Source organism: Condylostylus longicornis, unplaced genomic scaffold (genome assembly GCF_029603195.1).
Source record: "Condylostylus longicornis isolate FDR11 unplaced genomic scaffold, ASM2960319v2 ptg000055l, whole genome shotgun sequence".
In the NCBI taxonomy this organism is placed as follows: Eukaryota; Metazoa; Arthropoda; class Insecta; order Diptera; family Dolichopodidae; genus Condylostylus; species Condylostylus longicornis.
In genome coordinates, this window is record NW_026578024.1 from 7,100,498 (window position 1) to 7,122,936 (window position 22,439).

Below are 22,439 nucleotides of genomic sequence, written 5' to 3' on the forward strand. Positions count from 1 at the left end.
ATACATGATAGCTACAAATTGGCAATGTTAACAATCATTAAAACCGAGCATACTATTTCATTTTTATATTAAAAATTTTTTTATTGCCACAACGTTATGTTAATATTTCACATATTGTACTAAATAACTCATATGTTGTCAAAATGGACTAAAATAAAAGAAAAACTATTTAAATATTTATGCAGCCGAGTATTTGTACATAAATAAAATGTTATGTGCTTTGACACAAATGTATGTTGACGTAAATATTCATTTGAATTAATGTTTTATTATAGTTTTGTTTCTAAAAATATTCAAGAATATTTCCATATGGTTGTGTACACAATAAGTGATGCCTGGTGGTTGTAACCTTTAAAAGCTATACACGATTTAAATGATACTTAATACGCGCTATTGAATTTCTTGACGTCTTCTTCTTCTTTTAATTTGTTTTAGTTCTCTTGTCATTGTTTATTTATTTATATAAATTTATTTTAGGTATTTACAATTCAAATGAAAAAAGATCATGATGTCAAAACAATAAAAAAAGGAATGTACTAAAGAGTGTGAATTATAAAAGTTATAAAAAAGGTATGGAAAAGAGAAGGAAGAAGTTACATTTGAAAATGAGAAAGAGAAAAGTGGATTTTAATTGTAACTCTACAAATCATAAGAGTGAGGATAACATGTTTTTAAGATATAGTAAGAGTAGTGTTTCTTTACTTTGCGTAATAAAAGCGCATTTGGGAGTAAAAAGCTAAAAACAATTGGAACTAGAACTATGCATATTGTTTATACAAATGTGTACAATCTAAATAACACTTTGGGGAAGAACAATTTTTTCCATATACTACGCATAAAATTTATTTTTCAGTCATTGCATTTAGGGTTTATTTGTATTTTTTATAATAAAATCTGAAGATGTTTGAAATATTTTAAGTTTGAGGTGGCTGGTTGATAATAGATCCTTCACAATCTACTTAATGTATTAAGTATTTTAATATTTATAAAAAATATTTAAAATTTTCTTCTAAATTTTTTATTAAAATTATTCAAATTTTTTAATTTTGCATTCAAGTCATTTAATTTTAACTAAAATTTTTAAATTCAATAAAAATACTAAATAAAAAATGACATTCTAATGTTCAAAATTATTTGAAGTATAATGTGTAAGAATTTATTTTCAAATTCGAGTAATTTACATTGTCTTTTATAACTATGTAATATTAAATGTACTATCTATGTAAAAGATTCTATAGTATCCTCTATAGCACACTCCTATAAGAGAACAATTAATTTATTAATTTATTGTGTGACAACTTCGAGTCGCAAAATGAGGAAATTTTAATGAAAAATATTTATAAGATCTAAAAAAAAATTTACCTCAAATTAATTTTAGTTGCGGTTTACCTATATCATTAAAAGTTTTGATATTAAATTATACAATTTGAAAAGGGTTACTTTTGATTGACAAGTTGTGGTTATAATTTTCCTTTAAATTTTTTGAATTAAATTTTAAAATAGTGAGTAAAGTAATAGGAATGAAAAATTTCTAATTTATTAATTATTTTGCGTTTAAAAAGATACTCGTATTAAGCAAATTTTTTTTTAAAAAAATTCTCTTTTATAACAAATTTAAAGAGAAATGTGTCTATTAGTTTCGCTGTGTTTCACCGTACAAAATAAAACAAAATGTTTTCTCATCTTATGCCTTCTACCGAGTATGATTATGTCCACATACAAAAAATTCTAACGGAAAATAATTTAATTGAACTTAATTAACTGCATATAAAACTCTTTTAATACTAGAAGTGCTTCATTTAATTTGTGCTCCTATCCTAAATGTAATAAGAAAACATTTTACGATAATAAGAGAAAGATATGTAAATATAATAGTTAGCTAGCTAGCCAGTTAGTTTTGAAAAGAATTTTTTTTTATATTTTCTTTTAGTAAAATGTTCTAATTTCCATACACTTAATTTAATTCCATTCTATTTTTATGCTTTCTGCTTTCTTATTTTATTAGGCATGTTTTTCGCATTTCACATTAACTTTGATGTACCATGAAAATTTAATAATTTTAAATATCGTTTTTAATACGATAGATCTGTTAAGTTTCCGCCTACATTTTCTCTTTTAAGTCATTGAATTTATTAAACAGAGATATTGAGAAATTTGAAAAATGTTGAATTTCCACAGTATTGAAAAATTTTTTTCGATAAAATTTTCTCCCTTTAAATAAAATTTAGCATTTCTTAAATTTTTATAAATTTATTTCAGTATAACTCCTTTGTTCACTATAATAATATTTTTATTTCATTTAGAATATTTCCCTTAGATTTAGGTTTTATACTACATGCATATAGAAAACCAAATTACAATTGTTTTCTAAAATATTGAAAGAAAAAAAAAATTTATTACATAGCAATAACAATAAAAATCCGAATTTATACGATTTATCTCTTAAGATTTTCTCTTCTTTTCATTACTTTATTAAGTATCATGTACATATATAGAATTTTGTATAACCTCAAAATGTCTTTCTGTTTAACCGCATACAAAAATGCATTTTTTATAATCCTGTGTCTTAAGTCATTTTGATTTTATACAATGTTTATATTTGGATGTAGATATATCTAAAAGATTTTATGTGTAGATTTCTTATTTATTTATAATGTACTATATTTTTTATTTACATAATATATTATATACGTACAAAAGAATTTTGTTATTCTAAACCTATTTTTAAATTTGTCTTTTGTTTTACCTTTCAATATCACTGCATACATAATATAATATAAATGTTATACAAAACTTTAACTTTTTATCCGTTCATGAACATTTCATAGTAATACATATATATATATATATATATATATATATATATATATATATATATATATATATATATTACAAATCCTTTTCCATTGGTATCTGTGCATGTTATTATGCAAAGTAAGTATAAGTAAAAATATGTCATTGGAAGAATATTTATGAAATAAAAGAAAAATTTTTTCTACACACTTTAACTTTGCCTCATTCATTCTTATATTTTTCTGTATATTCCTACATGTGTACTACATTATGTCTGTATATACTCTTTTATATTTTAATAAGAAAACTAACGCGGGGGATGTTAGAGGGGTTGAACGGATTTAATTAAGGAGGTTGTATAAAAAAAAATCTCTACATTTGTATAATAACAATAGTGAAATAAAATGCAAAAAAATTGTTGTTATAGGGAGGCGAAAAAAAAAAGAGTAAAGAGAGATTAAATTTTCGGTTTCGTATATACAAGATAATAGAAAGGAAAAATATGTATAACATATGCATCCTTTTGTCATACACATCCTTTAATATTTTTTAAACGTTCTAGTTATTTTGAAAAATATTAAATACATAAAAATAATAATAATAACAATAATAAAGATCATATAAAGTCATCGTTATCATCAATTCAATCAATATCATTTACTTCATCATAATCATGGGGAGCAACGAAGAAGGCGACGACGAAGACGACGACGAAGACGATGACAATAACGACAACAAAATGTTTTTAATATTTTGTTTTTATTTGCACATTTTCATTCATTTCTTAAAGGAATTAGAAAAACCGGAGCGAGGAGAAAAAAAAAACGCTGGAGAAAAAAAAAATAGCATTTAAAGGACCTCTTGAGAAATTTTTTATTTTTTATGTTTTTTTTTTCTCGTATTAAAAAAACAGTCTTTAAATAGAACCTTAACATCATACTTAGAGAAAAAAAAGTGAACACTTTTAATTTTTTATTTTTGTTTTAATTTTATTTTATGGGTAATCCGGATAACATTTGAAACAAATATTTTGTTCTATTATGCTTTAAGATTAAAATTTTTTCCAACATTGTAAAAAATATTAAAATATTCTGTAATTTAATTATTAACAATAAGAAAGTTAATAACAATAAAGGTAATTTCAAAATTTTATTAGGAAATAGTGAATTCTCTCAGGAATTCTTAAATGTGCTCCAACTATTTTTATGAATTCTCTCAGTAATTTTTATGAATACTCCTTATGAGTTCTCTTAGTAAGTTTTAAGAAATTTCACAGTAATGTTTATGAATTCTTTTAGGAATTTTTATGAATTCTCTCAGTAATTGTCCTAAATTCTCTCAGAAATTTTTATGAATTAAATAATTTAGAAGCTGAAATCTTTTAATCTTAATTTTAATTGTACAATTTAGTATTAAATAATCCAGGCTGCACTCTTGTGATTATCTACATACGAATTCTTCTTATTAAATCTTCAAAAGTAATTTCAAAATAGAGATGCACATCCCTTATTGTACCAGTTTTGGTAAAAAATGATTAAAATTTGATTATTTTTGGTTATTTGAGGGTTAAGTTTATTCATTCTAGATCAGTGTACTAAACATGTGGTGTCTAAGATTACGTAAATAAAATATTCTGACAACGTTATTTTTTTTGTTTAGATGAAATGAATTTTAAAATATCCCCTTGCATACGTTTTGTATTTGTTTTTATATACGAACTCCTTATGTCGTAAAATGAAACGTCTATTGAATAGAAATTATTATAGTTCAACTTATTTTAATAATTATATATAAAAGAGAATTTTATTAGAGACATTGGGCTACCAATATAGAACAAATAAAAGAATCTTTGGATTGCCAATGAAATTATAATATAGAAAAGAAAATGAAAAAATAATAATAATTTTTTTCCTTTAAGATTTCCTTTAAAATGTAAGAGAAAAAAATTTTTATATTTGTAGTATATTGTATCCTTTCCGTTTATATATATATATATACAGAAATAAGTGCATATATGTTTGTACACCATCATTACTATAAATAAATCGTATATGTATATAGAATCTTAAAAAACATCTAAATGCCAGAAACCTTATATGTAATTTTCTTTCACTTCTCAATTTATGTGTGGTATCATTATTATCCTTTTATATCCTTATAGAGAAAGTTTTATCTACAATGTTCATTTATTTATACGTATATAATTTATTTTGCTGTTATTTTTTTTTTGTTGCCTTTCTTTACTACGATTAAAATTTTTGTTGCCCTTGTAACGTAAGAAAAATGAAAATAAAATAGGCGAAAGAAAAAAAAAACAGAAAAAAATATGAATGATGGTGATGATATGTCTAGGACCTCTTTAAGAATTTTTCTTCATAGTACAGCAAAGAGAACAAAAAAACAAAAAATAAAAAACGAGCAAACACAAAATAGTTTAAGAAGAAAACAAAAAAAAAAAGGAGGCCGCCTTTAATCCGGTATGTAATATCCTTGAGAATACTGTTATTTTACCATTTACTTAAAGCTTATTTTTATGATTATAGAAAAAGAAAAGAAAAAAGAAGAAGAAAAAAATTTGTTTGTTTTTTCCCTTGTGTTTTTCTTTTTATTTTATTATTATTTTTTTTTGTATGAAAAGAGGCACTCGTAAAAATTTTGCTATTAAAAAGTTGTAATGCGTTTTGTTTTTTCTGTTTCTTTTTCTTTTTATATTTTAATTTCATTAGAAATTCTTAAAAAAATTTTGTTTGAATTTATAAAACAGGTAAAATATTTTATTGATTTTCACAATTGAAAAAAAATTCTTTTTGTTATTGTTTTTAGTTTTTTGTTGCCATTTTAATTTGCCCGTTTATTGATAAAAAATTTGTGTTCCATACAAGGATTATTCGGTTTACATGGTAAATGCTACTGAAATTTTTTTTTTAAATATTCTACTTTGGATTTTATTAAATTTTTTAATTTTGTTTGAGAAAATTTTCAAATAATTTTAATTTTGTAGAAATTTTTCAGTGTAGTTCTTGAAATCGAAAATATACTGAAGGCGAACAATATACAGACTGCTGCAAAAGTAGCAGATTAGTATTTGACGAGATAAGTATTTGGTTAAGAAGTGTCTTTTTACAAATTAATGGATTTCTAGCACAATAGCTTTCAAATAAAATGTTGACAAAGAAATATATGAAAATTTCGTAAGGTACGAGTATAAGATTTTAAACGGATAATTTAAATTATTTAGAATTATACTAAGCAAACGAATGGTAGAACAGAATGACGTTTCAGAAAAAATTCAAAATTCGAAATGGGCCCCATATATGTATGTTATCTTGTACTTACATAATGCACCTGTTTAAGTTATATGGAAGCATTTATAATTTAAATAAAAAAAATTAAAATAAAAATTGTTTAATGACTTAATAAAATTTTTTATAACTGTTATAAGTATCTACACATCATAACACAAATATAATTTAAGTATGTGCATATGTATTCAAATAAAATGAAATGATAAAAACTTTATAAAACTTAGATAATAAATCATTTTTATATATCAGTAATATTAACCTTTAGAAATTACATAAAATATAAAATGTCAAAAAAATTGTATAAATAAAAGTTATAAAAATAAAAATATGAGATTATTATACATACATACACGTTATTCATATATAGATACTGTAAAAACGCCGACTAAATTATAAAGTGTTTGGCATATGAAAAATTACATATATACCTTCCAAATTTTTTACATTTGAAATTCTTTGGAACCGAGTGAAAAATATAGTCCCATAAATCAATTTATTCATTTTTTTTTCTCTTAAAGTTCTGGTAGCTCATATACAAAGTTTGCTTAATTATAAATGTAGCCATATCTCCAATTTTTAGAATATTGAAACTAGAAATTTTTTTAGTTAATTTCAAATAAAAAAATTTGATTATCAATACATAGGCATTATTTGAAAAAAATCACAACAAATTCAAAACTTCTAAATATCAGGAATGCCAACCAACCCACCCAGTTATGTTTATTCAAAATTAAAAAATTTAGTGCTAAATTAAAATCACACCTCAAGCAAATTTTCTGAATTCCTTGAACCTCATAAATTTTAATTAATAAAAATTGACTTTCTTACAAAAATTTTCATAATCGTAAATTTTGGTTGCCGGTCTTGTACAATATCTTAAACTATTTGGTCTTGATGAAGAATTTTAATACAAAAATTATTTTTTTAATTCACAGGTCCTCGAAATATGCACTCACTTGATTTTTAATATTTTATTTATGGTTTCTCTTAGGGCCTGATCGTCCTTACCGATCGTTCTTAATTTTTTACTCGGAAAGTGAGAAGAAAGTGAGTGACTATCATATTATATTTGTATAACAAAATTTTCGAAGAATTATTTCGTATCTCGCAATTACGTATCTCGCCTTTTTCTAAAATATATAAAAAATTTATTAACTTTGTATTAGAAAGTGAGATGTTCTGTCGATATTTTTTGAAAAAATGAGTAATCTTATTGGAAAATACCCAAAAGAAAAACGGAGAACTCTGATTAGAAAGTGAATACAATGTAAGTAATAAAGTGAGATATACGATTAGGCTGTTAATTTCTTATTTTTACTATTTTTTCAGTTCTATCTTAACCCTTTTTTATTTGGTTACTGTAAATTTTTCTTTACTTTTGCTCATTTCTTTATATTGTCATTTTTAATTTATTAACATTTGTTTTCCATCAAAAACAATACACTCATCATGAACTCAAGATTAAAATTGATAAATTATTCTTGTTGAAACTTTGCATTTAATTTGCATATTACACTTTGCAAATATTTACATCAGGATGATGACAGAATATTAACTTTTCTGACGTTTATAAAAAGGTTTCCATTTTTTTTTTTGTGAGAAGAGCTTTTATTAAAATAATTGCAATTGAAATTTAATCAAAAAAATTGAATAAATTACAAATTTTTTTAATTAAATTTTTTAAAATTGAAAATATTTTCAATTAATTATGAACGTCAGATTCTATTAAATTATAAAAATTAATGTTATATCAGCCTGCTTAACAAGAATTGTTAACATACCAGTAATAATTGTCATAAATATTGTTTTATTATTGTACAATTGCTATTTATCGTAAAAATATGCAATTTTCATTACATTTATTATTACAAGTAAAATTGAAATTAAGTGAAATTTCGAAATTTTTCCTTAAAGTATTAAGTGGAGCTACTTACATGCTGTATGCTATGAGGAAATATTTAATTTTTGAAAAATTTGGTTTATGTCATTGTCACTTCAATACTGGCAGGATACTGTAATATTTTGTCTACAAATATACCTACATATTATATCAGACAAGATCAACACTAAAGTTTTGTCCTCACGACATTTCTTTAAATATGTGGTATACCACATAGGACAGACACTTATTCCGTTAATACTTCTTATAATGTTCGTTCACTGTTAGTATTGGACAGAACGAGTACAATATAATCTGTGTTGTTATAGAAATGTTGCCAATTTTCATTTTCATCAAAATAACAAGGAAGTGTAATTTATTTCCGACCATATCCGTAAGGAATTTGGGATTATTAAAGGAATTTCCATTAGGCTTCTAAAAGTTTCTCTTTTCAATTTTTGTTTATTTTCTCTCTACATTTTTAAGGTTCTTTACTCCTTTATTCATTCAATATTATTAATAACTGAAGACTTCCTCTTAAATTCAATGTTGATAAGTAAATCTTATTTGATCTCTTTGAGAAAATTTTAAGAACTCAATCTAAGGATTTTCTTTTATTAAAATGAGTAAATGCTCTGGTATAACTTTATTAACAAATTTTTTTGCAATAAAAATTTTTAAGAAAAAAAAAATGATTGATTTTATTGTTAGAAGAACAAGGATAATAAAAATGATTTAAAATTTTTCGAGAATTTATCAAAAATATCTAAGAACCAAATTATAACAATATTACCTGCAAAAATAAGGAAATTATTTCAAACACATAAATATTGTTATACAAAGTACATGAAAACTTAAAAAACAGACATATGCAGTATAAAATTAAAAAAATAATAACGATGTTAAAGTTTTCAATAAAACTTCATCAATATGTCATAAAGAATTCTGCATTAACCCATCATAATGTGTGTATGCGCCACTCCAGCAGTCTATAATAATATGAAGAAAAAATTTAATAGTACCATATTAAGTACATGAACCGTAAATGTATTTATATATACATATATATATATATATATATACCGGAAATTAAATTATCAGTCTGCCGGATATTGTTCATAATTACATTAAGTATCTGGAAAAAAATTTTTATTTTTCTTTTCTGATGTTCTGTAAAAGAATTTCTTTCATATCATAAAAATAAATTGCTTTTGATTGGCTTTAATTTAAGGACATATGTGTAGCCAATATTCAGAAAGAAAAAATGGCAGAAAAAAAAACAGAGAAATTAAATTGGATTAAAGTAAAAATATTGGTGTTAAGTTAAAAAGATTATTCGAGAGTTTTGTAAATGGAATTATTGGAATTTTGTTTTTGTTGAATATTGATTTGACTGGCTTTCAAGTATAACCATATAGAGAGTATTTGAGTGTCATACACTTAATAAGTTGTTTGTGATTTGCTATCACCTGTTTATATAAATTGTGTTATTAAAAGAGGAACGAAGAATAAATTTTAAAATATTTGAAGCATGTCGCAAGTACGGGTATATATAAATACAGAGTCCCGATAAAATGGAAACGTAGAGTAATATGAATTTGTTTGTAATAATTTAGTGTAGTACGCAGACAATGATTATTGTAAATCATAAAAATTATTGACTACAGAGATATTGTATAAATTATCTCTGAATTGAAAATTTTTTTTCAGATATTGGTAATCTTCGAATAATTCTTCAGATATTGTAAATCTTCATATTTCGACCATATACAAGGAAAAGCTTTTTATTTTAGAAATTTAAGACTCGAATTATTGCTATGTGAATACAGATTGCTAGGAAGTATTCGATAACATTTCGATTTTTTTAGGAGTTTGCACCTTATTGCGAAAGAATTTATTGTCTTGTTTTTTAATTTTAAAACATAGAACGTGTTATTTATCTATGAAAAATGTTATTGCCTTTTTGGAAATCGCATTTATATAATTAATAATAAAGAGTCAGTAAAGGAAATGAGTACCTCAAACCTCTTCATCATAAATCCTTAAATTTTTCCAATTTTTTTAAATATATTCTCTCTAATATCCGTATAATTTTACAATTATTTATTCTATATTAAAACAATTTATTTTGATAAATTTTGTATTCTATTTTAATTAGAAAAATTACACGTTCAATTTTGATTTAGAACCCTTAAAAAATATTCAACTGTGAAAATATAATTATTCCATGTATGTATAGGGTAAATTTGAAGAAAAACCTATAAATAGAATTAAATATACTTGATATTTATCATATTATGCATTTGTGTATATACACATTAGGCTTTGAATATAAAAATGTATTCTTATGTGCATTGTGAATATTTTACACGAATAATGTACGGAAATGAAAAGGCAATTATTTCCACTTAAACATTTATTTCTCAATGGAATTGGAATTATGAAAATCATCTCACGGAACCTATTACGACAACCTCTTAAAATGAGAAAAAATACAATCTATGTGATAAATCATTATTATATAACACATAGTATTATAGCATATGTATATGTATTATTACATTAATAAATGAATTCCATATGTCGCACCCCAAATGTTATACAAATTTAATAAATTCAGTTTCGATGTTTTTCAGAGATTTTCTAAAATTTGAAATAGAAAATGTGAAAGCAATATTTCCTTTTTCTTTAGAATGTCATGCAGCAGATTTTCTAATGAATGCAATGCAGATAATTTAAGATTAAGATTTAGAATAAGTGATTAAGAATTATTACGCTTCTAGATATGTCACCGCTAAAGTCATATATTTAATATTTATCATCAGCGCAATTAAATAAAACAATTCTAGATTGCTGAGATTCTCAATTTAATGTTCATCTTTTACTCTCACAATATTGTGCATTCTCTAAGTACTGAATTAATTTTTTTTCATTTTCGACCATTTTGGACAGATTCTTATTAAATTAATATTTCGAACATAAATCAAAAAATTTCTGCATGTCATTTCTCTCCTAATATACTGTAATTTTTCATATCGAAATGATACTGTACATTTTTTAAGATAGCTCTGAGTTGAATAATATCGCACTTGTAGTGAATGAAAATGAAAGCAATTTCATATACATATTTGTACTAATATGCATGTGTGTAATGTATGTAATAGCGAGTAGGCATATTTATTGTAATACTCGTATATTGGAAAATTTTGCTTTAATAAGAATTCATAAATATTGAATAAAAATATTAAAATATAATAACCCCCATCAAATGAAATATGAAAAAAAAAATTACCCGTAAATGAGATTACATATTCATTTGAGTCTCTCCATATTCTCTTAATCAAAATTTTAATGAATTCAATATATTCATACTTGTATGCATGCTTAAATCATGTGAGACCACAATGAAATATGTCTGATATATGAATATGATGTGAGGATATTAATTCAATTGAAAAATTGTAATATGTTAAAATCTAAAAAAATTGCATACGGTTAGGGGTTATGGTTATCAGTTACATGGACTTTAACAATTATAAAATGATAAACGTTTGATTTGACAAACGTTACAAATTATGATACAAATTGTAACGTACCTGTAGTCAACACTGGCTATCATTTTAGTGTGACTAACTTGCTGTGAGCCAGTCAGTCTCATTCTTCTGAGTATAACCAATGAAAATATTCTATTTTTACAATACGAGTATATATGGAATATTTTTTATGGAATTTTTATTAGATTCTTAACTGTTATATTATATGCGGCAATTTCGACTTAAAATAATGTGTGACAGGGAATTCGGAGTCGATCAAAACATTTATTTTTTCCTCCTATTTAACGTATTCCAATTAAATTAAAGATTATTCCATTTTTGTTGCTTTTTTTATTGTAATAGGACAACTAATTGGAATAATTTTGTTATTTTGTCACCCTATTTGAAAAACATATGTATTCATTTGGTATAACAACAAAATGTTGAATAATTAGGTACACAGTTACTTGTGTACTACGACGCAGAAAAATGAAATGAAGAGTGAAATAAAATAACAATCATTATAACAGTTTTATTTTTGTAACGTTTTTGTGGAATTATACAAGCATAAAAGCATTTTGTATTAAGGTAAACAAGAAATTGTATTGAAACATCACCACTATTGCCATGCCACTATATTCAACCTTTATCACCGTTGATTTCGATCCTATTATGAAAAATTCATTTCTTTTGTTGTATAAGCATTCGAAATATTTTTTAACGCTAAAAATAACTTTTGCTTATTTTTTTTTTTATTTTTTTTTTATTTGGCGTTTATTTCTGCTTATTCGGAAATAAAAATCGAATCATGTGAAATTGGAAAAAATAAAAAGGAATTGTGAAAAAAAGGAAAAATTATGAGCATACAAAATGTTAGTTTCTTAATGCATATACACATACATATATATAAGTGTATACATATGTATTAACGTGTACATATACACATTTATTATAACAGTTTTGGGAACTCTAATTAATGATGTAATTAAAAGGATTTCTTTTTAATTAGGTTGGCATTAAATTTTTTGTTATTTTTCTTTTTTATTCTGTTTTAAGTTTATGTATTCATTTTTATTCGTCATGGATTTGTATGTGCCTATGTTTGTTTCGATATATGGCTCCTATAGTTTGAAATGCCTATAATAATGAAAAAAATCTTCTTCTGACAACATTTTTGTTGTATATTAAATATAGTTCGTATAATGAAGAAGTTCAAATAAAATATTAATACCAAGTTGTATAACTATAGAAAATATTATACACAATCATTTTGCTATCTTTTTGTGTTAATAGATCTAATATACTGGTATAGGCTGGTATAATACATACAAGTATGCTATTTCAGTGGTAGTTATAAATTCTGTAATAAAATATTTCGGGACCATTTTGAATATTTGCGACTTATTATGGCAATATAGTATTCCGCTTTACTCCGCATAAGTTCGAAGAGAAACCCTTTTGAATAGGATAATTGCATGATTTATGTTATAACTTTCGGTATACCAGTTTCATTCTGAACAATAATCTCTATATTGAAATATTTGATCTCATGCTCTATTCCATAATATTTTCATAAAACTTTGTTAATTCATTTTCTCTCTATATGTGGCATATTTGTATAAACGTTTTCCCAAGGGTCGATATGAGTTTTAGGTTGGCGCTCACTGTACTATGAAGCATCAGAGTTTTTGTATAATTTTTATTGTATGTATGTAGATGGTATATATGTTTTATTTCTATTTTGTTAATTACTTAAAAGCATAAAAAGATTTTTACTCTTTTTGAACTTTGAGATTTTTTCTGTTTGTTGTTTATTAAAGTTCAAATAGATATTTTCGGTTCATTTTGGAATAAATAGAAAACGTCTATCCAAAGAAATAAAATAGAATAATATGTAACAATTGGATTATAGGTATAATATTAGTATATAGTAACACTCCGTTTTGTAAAATGAATGATAATATTGGTAGATTTTTTCGTATTATATAACGCACATATTGGCAAAGCTATTTTGAATAATAGAATTTTAGTGATAACGTGTACGAGAAGATTTTTTAAATACCCTAAGGATATTTGTTTCAGTATGCATGAATTTAACCGCTAGCTTGGAATATTGTTTTACATGTTAAATTTAGTTCCCAATCAAAATATGAAGCTTTCCAATTGAGTTCCGCGTAATATTTTTGTTGTACCAAGAAAGCGGTCAGTTTTGCTTCAATTTATCAACACACATCTGATATTTAAACTGAAAATTGCTTTGTTTTTTTAGGATTTGGTACATTCTCATAAAAAGTTTATCAAAAGTTTCAGGAAGTTGGAATATTTCCAAATCCTTTGATATGTCTTGGATCAACTTGCAATAATTATATTGATTGTTTTGTTTTGTTTTGTAGGCATGTTCAATATGCATTACAGACCAATAAGTTATGCTGATATCGGATTTTGTTTCAGTGCTATATAACTTTATAATTCAATCAGAACCTGAACCCGAAACCTTATACATTTCAAGAACCTACGCTATAGTCACCGTATTATCACTCGGGAAATAAAGATAAACGTTGCTTGAGCAAGTCCTTTCTTAATCAAAAAAAATTCGATACTAAAGTCGGAAATGGAAATAATACAGGTAATTAAGATATAAGGATGTAACAAACTTTAAAAGTTGTATTAATTTTTATTCGAATGTACTCGTATATATGTATACAATATGTATATTTGAAAGTAATTTAAAAAAAAGAAACAAAAAATTTAAAGAAAGCTCTCAGGATATTTCGTTAATTAAATTAAATTTTGAAAGTTAAAAGGAAATAAGAAAAGCAAAGAGAAGAAAAAATTTCATTATTTAAAACAAGGATATTTTTTTTATTGATTTTAAATTGTTAACATTGCTAAAACAAAAGAAAAATTGCTTTAAGAAAAAAATTTTTTTCGGAAGTCATCCAAATTGCTTATACGATACAAACTGTTATACAAGGTTTTGTTATATTGTTAAGTACCTAAACATATTTTCATTGAATATTATTTTACAAAAACAAAAATGAAATTTGGCTGTAATTCTGTGAGAATTTTTAAAAAGTCGAAAAGGATTTAGGCGGAATTAAAAGTTATTAGTTATACAAAGTACATAAACACGTTTCTTTCTTATAAAGAAAACAAGGAACAAGATTATCTCAATTTAATTTTTAATGTTTTCGCCTGAAGTTTATGATTGTTCAGTGCCTGAAGAATTAAGCTTTTTAAATCATTAGATCGTACATCATTTATTTTTAATTGTCTTTAGAAATCAATAAGAATAACGATATGAAAGAGCATAACATTATTAACACGAATTAATTTCTGGCATTCGATTATTTGTCAGAGCTTAATGTCAGTCAAAATTGTCAAAGATTATGTCATTTGAGAATTTTTATAATATGAAATTCGAAGTTAGAAATTAAAATTTAATTAGTTGGAAACAGAAAGTTTCCGGTTAGTAAAATGTCACACTATTGCTGCTCTCAATTTTATAGCGAATCAAACAATTTTTTATATTGCGTACTAGGGGACAACAATTTAGAAAAATAATCCAGATACTTCAACTGATTTTAGAGGCACTTAGGGAGATTTTTTTTAATTTTAAACCCAAGTTAATTAATCGGCTGGAGGCCTTTTTGTATGATTTTCAGGAGTGCCATTAACGCTCAGTTTTTCAATTTAAATTATAATGAATTTGTACATAAAGCACCAAATTTTAAAAATAGATCATAATAAGGTTTTAAAATTCTTATATAAATAATTAAAATATTATAAAATAAACTTACCGAAATCAGGTTGTGATGAATCTGGACTTAAGCTGTATGAATTGAAGCTAAAAAAATCATTTTCATCGCATTTCACGGATATTGGTAATGTCGCGAAAATAAAAAAATTAAATAAAAAATAATAAAAGAATGGCATAGTTTTAAATAAGCGATTTTTTATTTTCCCATTACGATTTCCGTTACGGCCGATATTTTCATATTTAATGGTGTCGCGACCGTTTTTATCATCCGCCGTAAATAATAATGATGACGCAAATAAAAATATTGGTGATTGTATTGAACGCATTTTCATTTTAATAAAATCAAATTTTTGTTGATAACTAATTACCGCCAATATAAATTTTATTATATTGTTGAAAATTTTACGTAATTTTCGTAAATCGTACAATAATGATGTTGTTATATTTTTATCTTTCTTATATTCACTAGAGTTTTCTGCCACTACTATTCCAAATGTTACAATACTTGGTAACACTTGATTTTTATTATAATTCTCTTGAATAGTTAATGTTGTTGTTGTTGGTGTTGTTATTGTTACGTTCCTGTCAATTCTATAACGAGTACTAGTACAACATAAACTATTTCCAATGATGTTATTAATGTCGTCGTTGTTTTTATTATTTTTAATTAAGTTGTTATTATTGTTGTTATATTTTTTCTGATTTCGGATGTTTGTAAAATTTTTGTTAATGTTGGTATTGTTGTTATCAACTTTTATTAAGGATTCTTGAAATCCTTTAATATTTTTCAATTGTGTTAAATTTTCATTAATATTTTTAATGTTATTAGCATTAGCGGTATTAGCTTGTATGCAATTTTTATAATATACAATATTTGAATCTTGTTGCTTTTGATTAAATAAATTTGAAATAATATTGATTTCACTGTTATTATTATTTATTATATTGCTGCTATTGTTTCTGCTGTTGCTGTTGCTACGATTATTGTTGCTATAATAATTACTGCTGCAAAAATTATTTATGATAATTTTATTGTTATTATTAAAAAAATTTTTATTGAAATTTATTTCTTTCTTGTTGTTATTACTAATATTATTATTATTGTTGTTGTTAATGTTGTTGCTGTTGTTTTTGATGTTATAACTGTTATTATTATTTATATTGTTAATAATACAAATATTGTTGTTATTATTGTGATTATTGCTATAAAATTTATCACGATATTTTCTATTTTTAGCACCTATGGAGCTTTCGACAACATATGGAAAAGCTCCTTGGGGCTTGAAAGCCCCATCTAATTTCATATTGTATCTTCTCTATCTTCATCCATTCTGATGTTGTTGGTTTTGTAGTTATTGATGAATTTTTTGTTATTTGATTTATTTTAAATAATTTTTTATGTTTATTAAAAATTATCGGAATTATTTTTGCGGTTTTTTGTTGAATTTTTAATTATTATTATTATTATTTTTATCGTATATAGAAAATTATTTTGTATTTTTGCTTTTAGATTAAAAAGAGATGTTTTATTAAAAAATTGAATTAAATATTTAAATGTGGTCTTATTAAGAGTATTATATAGGTATTTTATAGTGTTTTAATAGTAAAAATATGAAAATTTATATAAATAATTATATTTATTTACATGAAACTCTATTATAGAGGAAATTTAGTATAATTTTTGGTGATTTTTCGTTGCGTTTACTTTTTTTCGGTTGAATTTTTATATTTTTTGGCTGAAATTATAAAAAATAAATTTAAATTATTTTAATTGTTTTTTAAAAATAATTTTATATAAATTTTGTTTTAATTGGTTTTTAATTTAAATATGAGAGTTTTCATACACTATGTGGTATAAATTTGAATTAATAGAGGTCATTGATATAGTTCAATAAATTATATTCTTAGTTAGTATACAATTAAATTTTAAAATTTCTAAATTTTTTTCTAAATATTTGGCTAGAGTATTTTAACATTTTAATTAAATTTTAAGTGATAATTTTAAGTAAAATGTCCTCAATTCAGTGGCATGTCAAACAATTGTTTTCTTTCAATGAAAATTAAAAAACCGTAAACCTCTCATCAGTAATATTTTTGTTTTGAATTAATAAAGTTCAAATTTAAGCCTTGTCAACTTCAAAAATTCAAGCTGATATTGTGTAAAAACTATAGTGTTATCACGAGGAAAATCTCATGAAGTGCGATTGTATTCAATTGTGCAATTGACATCTCATACTTGTATTTCATATACCATTCCTATATGTTGTAATACTCGTAATTATATACAAGGTACCATACCTTAATTTTTATACAAGTTTGTATGAAAAATTGAATTCTTTAGTTGATTGATCCCAGCATGTTTTTCTATTATAAAATTTTACACTAAAACTTTCTAAAAATATGAAATATACAAAACATATAATGTTTGTATAGACCATTTCATGTCATATATACAAAATTAAAATTACTAAATCTGAGGAGAATATTTTCATTCATAATAACTTTTTAGACCTGACATTTTGATCCCTGATTTTCAAATAATTATTAAAATATTTTTATTATCCTTAAATACGTAAAGATGTGTTACAATATCATGGTTGTCCTATGTAGAGAGTATAATTTTTCATTTTAAATTTAATGAATGTATTAATAAGCATGTGTTTTGCTACTTGTATACCAATATTATTGTTATGTTGCTGTTATGTTATATTATAATATTTCTTTTAAGCATACTGTAATATTGTTGTGTGGGGTTAAGTTTAATTATACATAAAATATAAATACGGATTGTATATAACAATATGTAAAAATTTTTATTTATTATTCTTTTAATTTAATTAAGTGTCATTCATATATTAATAAATATAATTACTATTATACAGGTTATAATAACCTTTTAGGGTTTTTTTGCCTTAATTATGAATTATATAAATATTTACATATTTATTTTAATAGAAATAATAACATTTATTTTATACTGTTAATTATCACTGCCAAACTTTTAGTTTATAATATGATTACTCAGGACTAAAAATCTTCAGGCTCTAAAATTTTCAAAAATGAGTGGAATGAATTTTCTGATAATGCAATATTATTGTGTACTCGTAACAGCCTTTTCTACTGCAAAAAATCTTTTTATATCATAAAATAAATTTTAAAATTAATAGATTTGATTAACATTTTATTGAATACTTTAGATGACTATTGAAAATACTGTAGCTTGTCTGATAATTATTAAAATTCAATTAATATTGGGAAGTGAACGGCTACTACACTCGTATGTAGGTTTAATCTGCATTTGAATGCTAGCCTATTGTAAATATTTTTCTCACTTGATACAACTTCTTTAACGCGAAATTCCGGAAAGTAATAGTGAATTTAAAATCTTTTTTGAAATCCTTCAATGTTTCGTTTTCAAAAACCTTTCAACAATTTTACGTTACCACTGACGATGCTGGATTCGTTCAGAGAAAAATTTTATTTAATGAACCTATCATTTAAATAAAAATATCATTTAATGAAACTGCCTCATATGCAAGTTCGAACTGAATATTATAATAATTCGCATATAAATTGGTGTTAATCCTGCAATAATTTCGCAATTTATGAATGAAAAAACTACAATACATAGAATTAATATTTTCTATTTCAAAGCAAATACAAAATTATTTTGATCTAAAAATCTAGACTCAAAATAAATTTAAAAATATTTTTAATGAAATTTAATAACAAATATGAAAATTCCAAAAAAATCTTCTTCCATTTTAAATTTTTATAAAATTTCAATATTCATGCCTTTTTATTTGCATAAAAGTTATACACTTGAATGGAAACAGAAAATTAATTGTGTTTTACCGAACATTAAAATGTCGAGGACTTATAAAAAAATTGCAATATAAAAACTTTTAATTTGGATGATCATAAAATTGAACAGAAAAGTTTTTGTTTTTTTTTTTCTTATTCTACAACTTTTTATTATTATATTCATACATAACTTTTATTTTAAGGTCTTAATTTTAAAGTTTTTCCTTTATATATAAGCAATTTTATAAATTTTGCCATCATTGTAGACTTCATGTTTTTATTTGCAGTAAAAAGAGCCAAAATTTAAAATTTTCTTAATTCATTGTAAACTTTTATTATAAAATTATAATTAACTGTACACACATACAGTTACCTTCAACAACAAAAAAATAGTTCCCGCAAAGGCTGTCAAAAATAGTTCCCGCAAAGGAGCAGATTTCCGTTCACCTCTGTTCACTACATTCATGAAACTAAGTCGATCTTTACAATATTTATTTCGATTATTTGGTGAATTTTGAAGGTGAAAATATTTTCTTTTAAACAACTCATTTGTAAATTATCTTATTGCATATATTTAGGCGACACATTATGGTTAAGTGAGATAAACGGAATAAATTTATGATAAATTGTAACTGTATGTAGGACAGTAATGCAATATGCTAGGAAATGATAAACTGTTTAGGGTAACAAAATTCGAGAGCAATAAATAATTCTAAAATTTACATTTTTAATCTTGTTTTTGAAAATATGCTAAAAACGATATGTGTACAAATTCACCAAAATCCGAATACCCATTTTTTGGCCTATTTAAGTTAGTGATAAAAATGAAGTGCTAAAGAGTGAATCTTTGCTCTACATGCATCCCATGAGCTTTTTTAATTTAAAAAATAAAAATATTAAAAGTTGTTGAACCCCATAACTAGATAAACCTAACTTATCAATATTACGAAGTCGTAAGGCTTTTTTGGATGTATATTTACTTAATCATTTTACAAATTTTCTGAGATTGAGTTAGAAAGTGCAAATTTCTTAATATTTGAGTTTCTTAAAATTTGAAATTTCAAATGCGATGAAATCTACCGAATTTTGTTTATTAAACTACATTCACATATAAATTTTATAATTATATATTAAGAACGCTTTGTGTTTTTTCAACAAAAATTTCCAATTTGGTGATAATGGAATTACGTTTAGCAAAATCACTCAAGATTAAAATTACTATTAAATTCAACGGTTTAGAGTTATTAATTAAAATGAGTTATTATACTCGTAATTAGAATTTCGATGAAAAAAATAAATTAAGAAATGAAAATGGTACAAAACAGAGCCTATACGAGTTGCCATTACTCGGGTTGCATATAGTAATTAATTGCGTATGTACAGTAGGTTGGTACTCATTTATTATAAAAATTATAAATTTAAATAATTTCATACAAGTAAAATCCACGCCTACCATCTGCTTTACTACTTTTTGACCTTAAAATATCGTAATACTTTTTAAGAAATATACTTACGTTCATACATACACCTACCTGTATAAGATATATACATACATGTATATTTGTAAATATGCGTACATTTATGTAAAAAAAAATTACTTTAGGCCGGAAAACAAAAAAAATTTTTTTTTCATACATTAAAATTTTCTTTTCAATTTAGTTTTCAAAGTTTCTATTATAATTGTAATTAAATTCTCTGTACGGGGAATACACACATTTAAATATTATGCATGAAGTCCCTTTAGCTGTTATGAAGTTTTTTACCACCCAACCTACTTTTGTTTTACGTTTGTTTCTTCTTCTCCCGTGCTTTTTTTTATTTTAATTTTAATTTTCTTTTCTCTGATTATTTGTTTTTGTAGTCTTTCAATTTTCTTTTAACTTTTTGTGAATTGGCAAGTGAATAAGTGATACACAATTTTAATAATTGTTTTTTTACTTTACACACGTGTACAAATTATGTATGTTTGCATGTACATGTAAATAATTAAATGCTTAACAAGAATACTGATATACCGACCTACTATACAATTTTGCGTGTGTATAGATTATTCCATAATAATAATATGTATGTAAATTTCTTTTAATACTGTTACTGTTCTGTTAAAAAGTGTTATGTAAAAATTCTACCTTAAGTAAATGAGGATTTTCAAATGTATTTTTTATTTGATTTTGTTTTTTATTTTCATTTCGTGTTACAATATTAATGTGTGGCGATAAATGTAACGATTATTTTTTTTTCTATTAGTTGTTGTTGCCAAACTATAATTTATACGGAATTCTCTGTGTAAATTGCGATAAATGCGCCTGAGGAAAGCAGAATGACGATGTAAAATGAAACATCCTCATTATCATATTCATAAATACAAGCAATGTGAATAAAGTGTATGCATATAAATCAGGAAGTTTATTGGTAGGTTTATTTACTTAGGAAATAAATTTTTTGTTAAAATTTCATACATGTTTTGTGAATGTATTTTAGATATTACGAAAATGAAAGTTATTTTTATTAAGAAATTATAGATTTTCTCTTACCACTTCGTTTTTATGTAAAAGCCAATAAAATATGGGGTTTCATTTCATAGTTGCCAATGCCAATATATTATGAAATTATCATTACACATATTATATTACCAAAGCCAATATATTGTATGTGCCAGAGATTTAAATTAGATTTTTCAAGCATTTTCGAAAAGAAATTTTCCACCGAATATACTGAATATACTAAATACGAATATACTAAAGCAGAGAAGCTGCTTTTATGTCATTAAACCAATACTGCTATAACTGTTATAACTGTTATACTACTCGGAATATTATAACTGTTTTACTGCTCGTACTTTTATAATTGTTACAACTGTTGGTGAAAACAACAACCACATTATTGAAGTAGGTACAAAAGCTATTGCGCTTTTTTAAAGCACAACATCTGTCAAATTATTGTCTTTATATGTAAAATTATTGGTTTCACAGTAATGAGTAGCCTTTTTATTGAAAGTTTTATATTGAAAAAAAAAAATATTAAAGAATATGTGCAATGGTATGGCTTTACTTATTCGTATCACAATAATAAACAGGTTATTCAAGAGTTCAGAAAGAGAGTTACCCTCAGATATCATTAAATAAAGTGAGTTATGCTAAATAAAGAGAAGTTCTATTTAAAAAATGTTCGCAAAATATCTATGTGATGTAAAATTAAAAAAATTTCTTGTACAACTTTCTAGTCGTATTAAATTTATAATTAATTTATGATTAATTCTGGATGAATAAGGTCTCTGAATTTCATTAAATATTTCGATCCGGATTATTATCATATTATGTAAGTATAAATGAATCTTCTACCCATTCTTCTTAAGATATTCAAGT

The 22,439-nt window shown here is 24.0% G+C and overlaps 1 protein-coding gene across 8 annotated transcripts in view; it reads right to left on the reverse strand.

The window, feature by feature from the left end:
- Window positions 1–22,439, reverse strand: part of LOC129612106 (GATA zinc finger domain-containing protein 14) — a 169,129-nt gene that overhangs the window by 61,052 nt on the left and 85,638 nt on the right. For all 8 annotated transcript variants that reach the window (XM_055525615.1, XM_055525614.1, XM_055525613.1 and 5 more), the window contains exon 3: window positions 15,311–17,006. In XM_055525615.1, coding sequence (XP_055381590.1) covers window positions 15,311–16,574 — 1,264 coding nt within the window. In that variant the 5' untranslated portion in view covers window positions 16,575–17,006. The remainder of the gene's footprint in view (window positions 1–15,310; window positions 17,007–22,439) is intronic.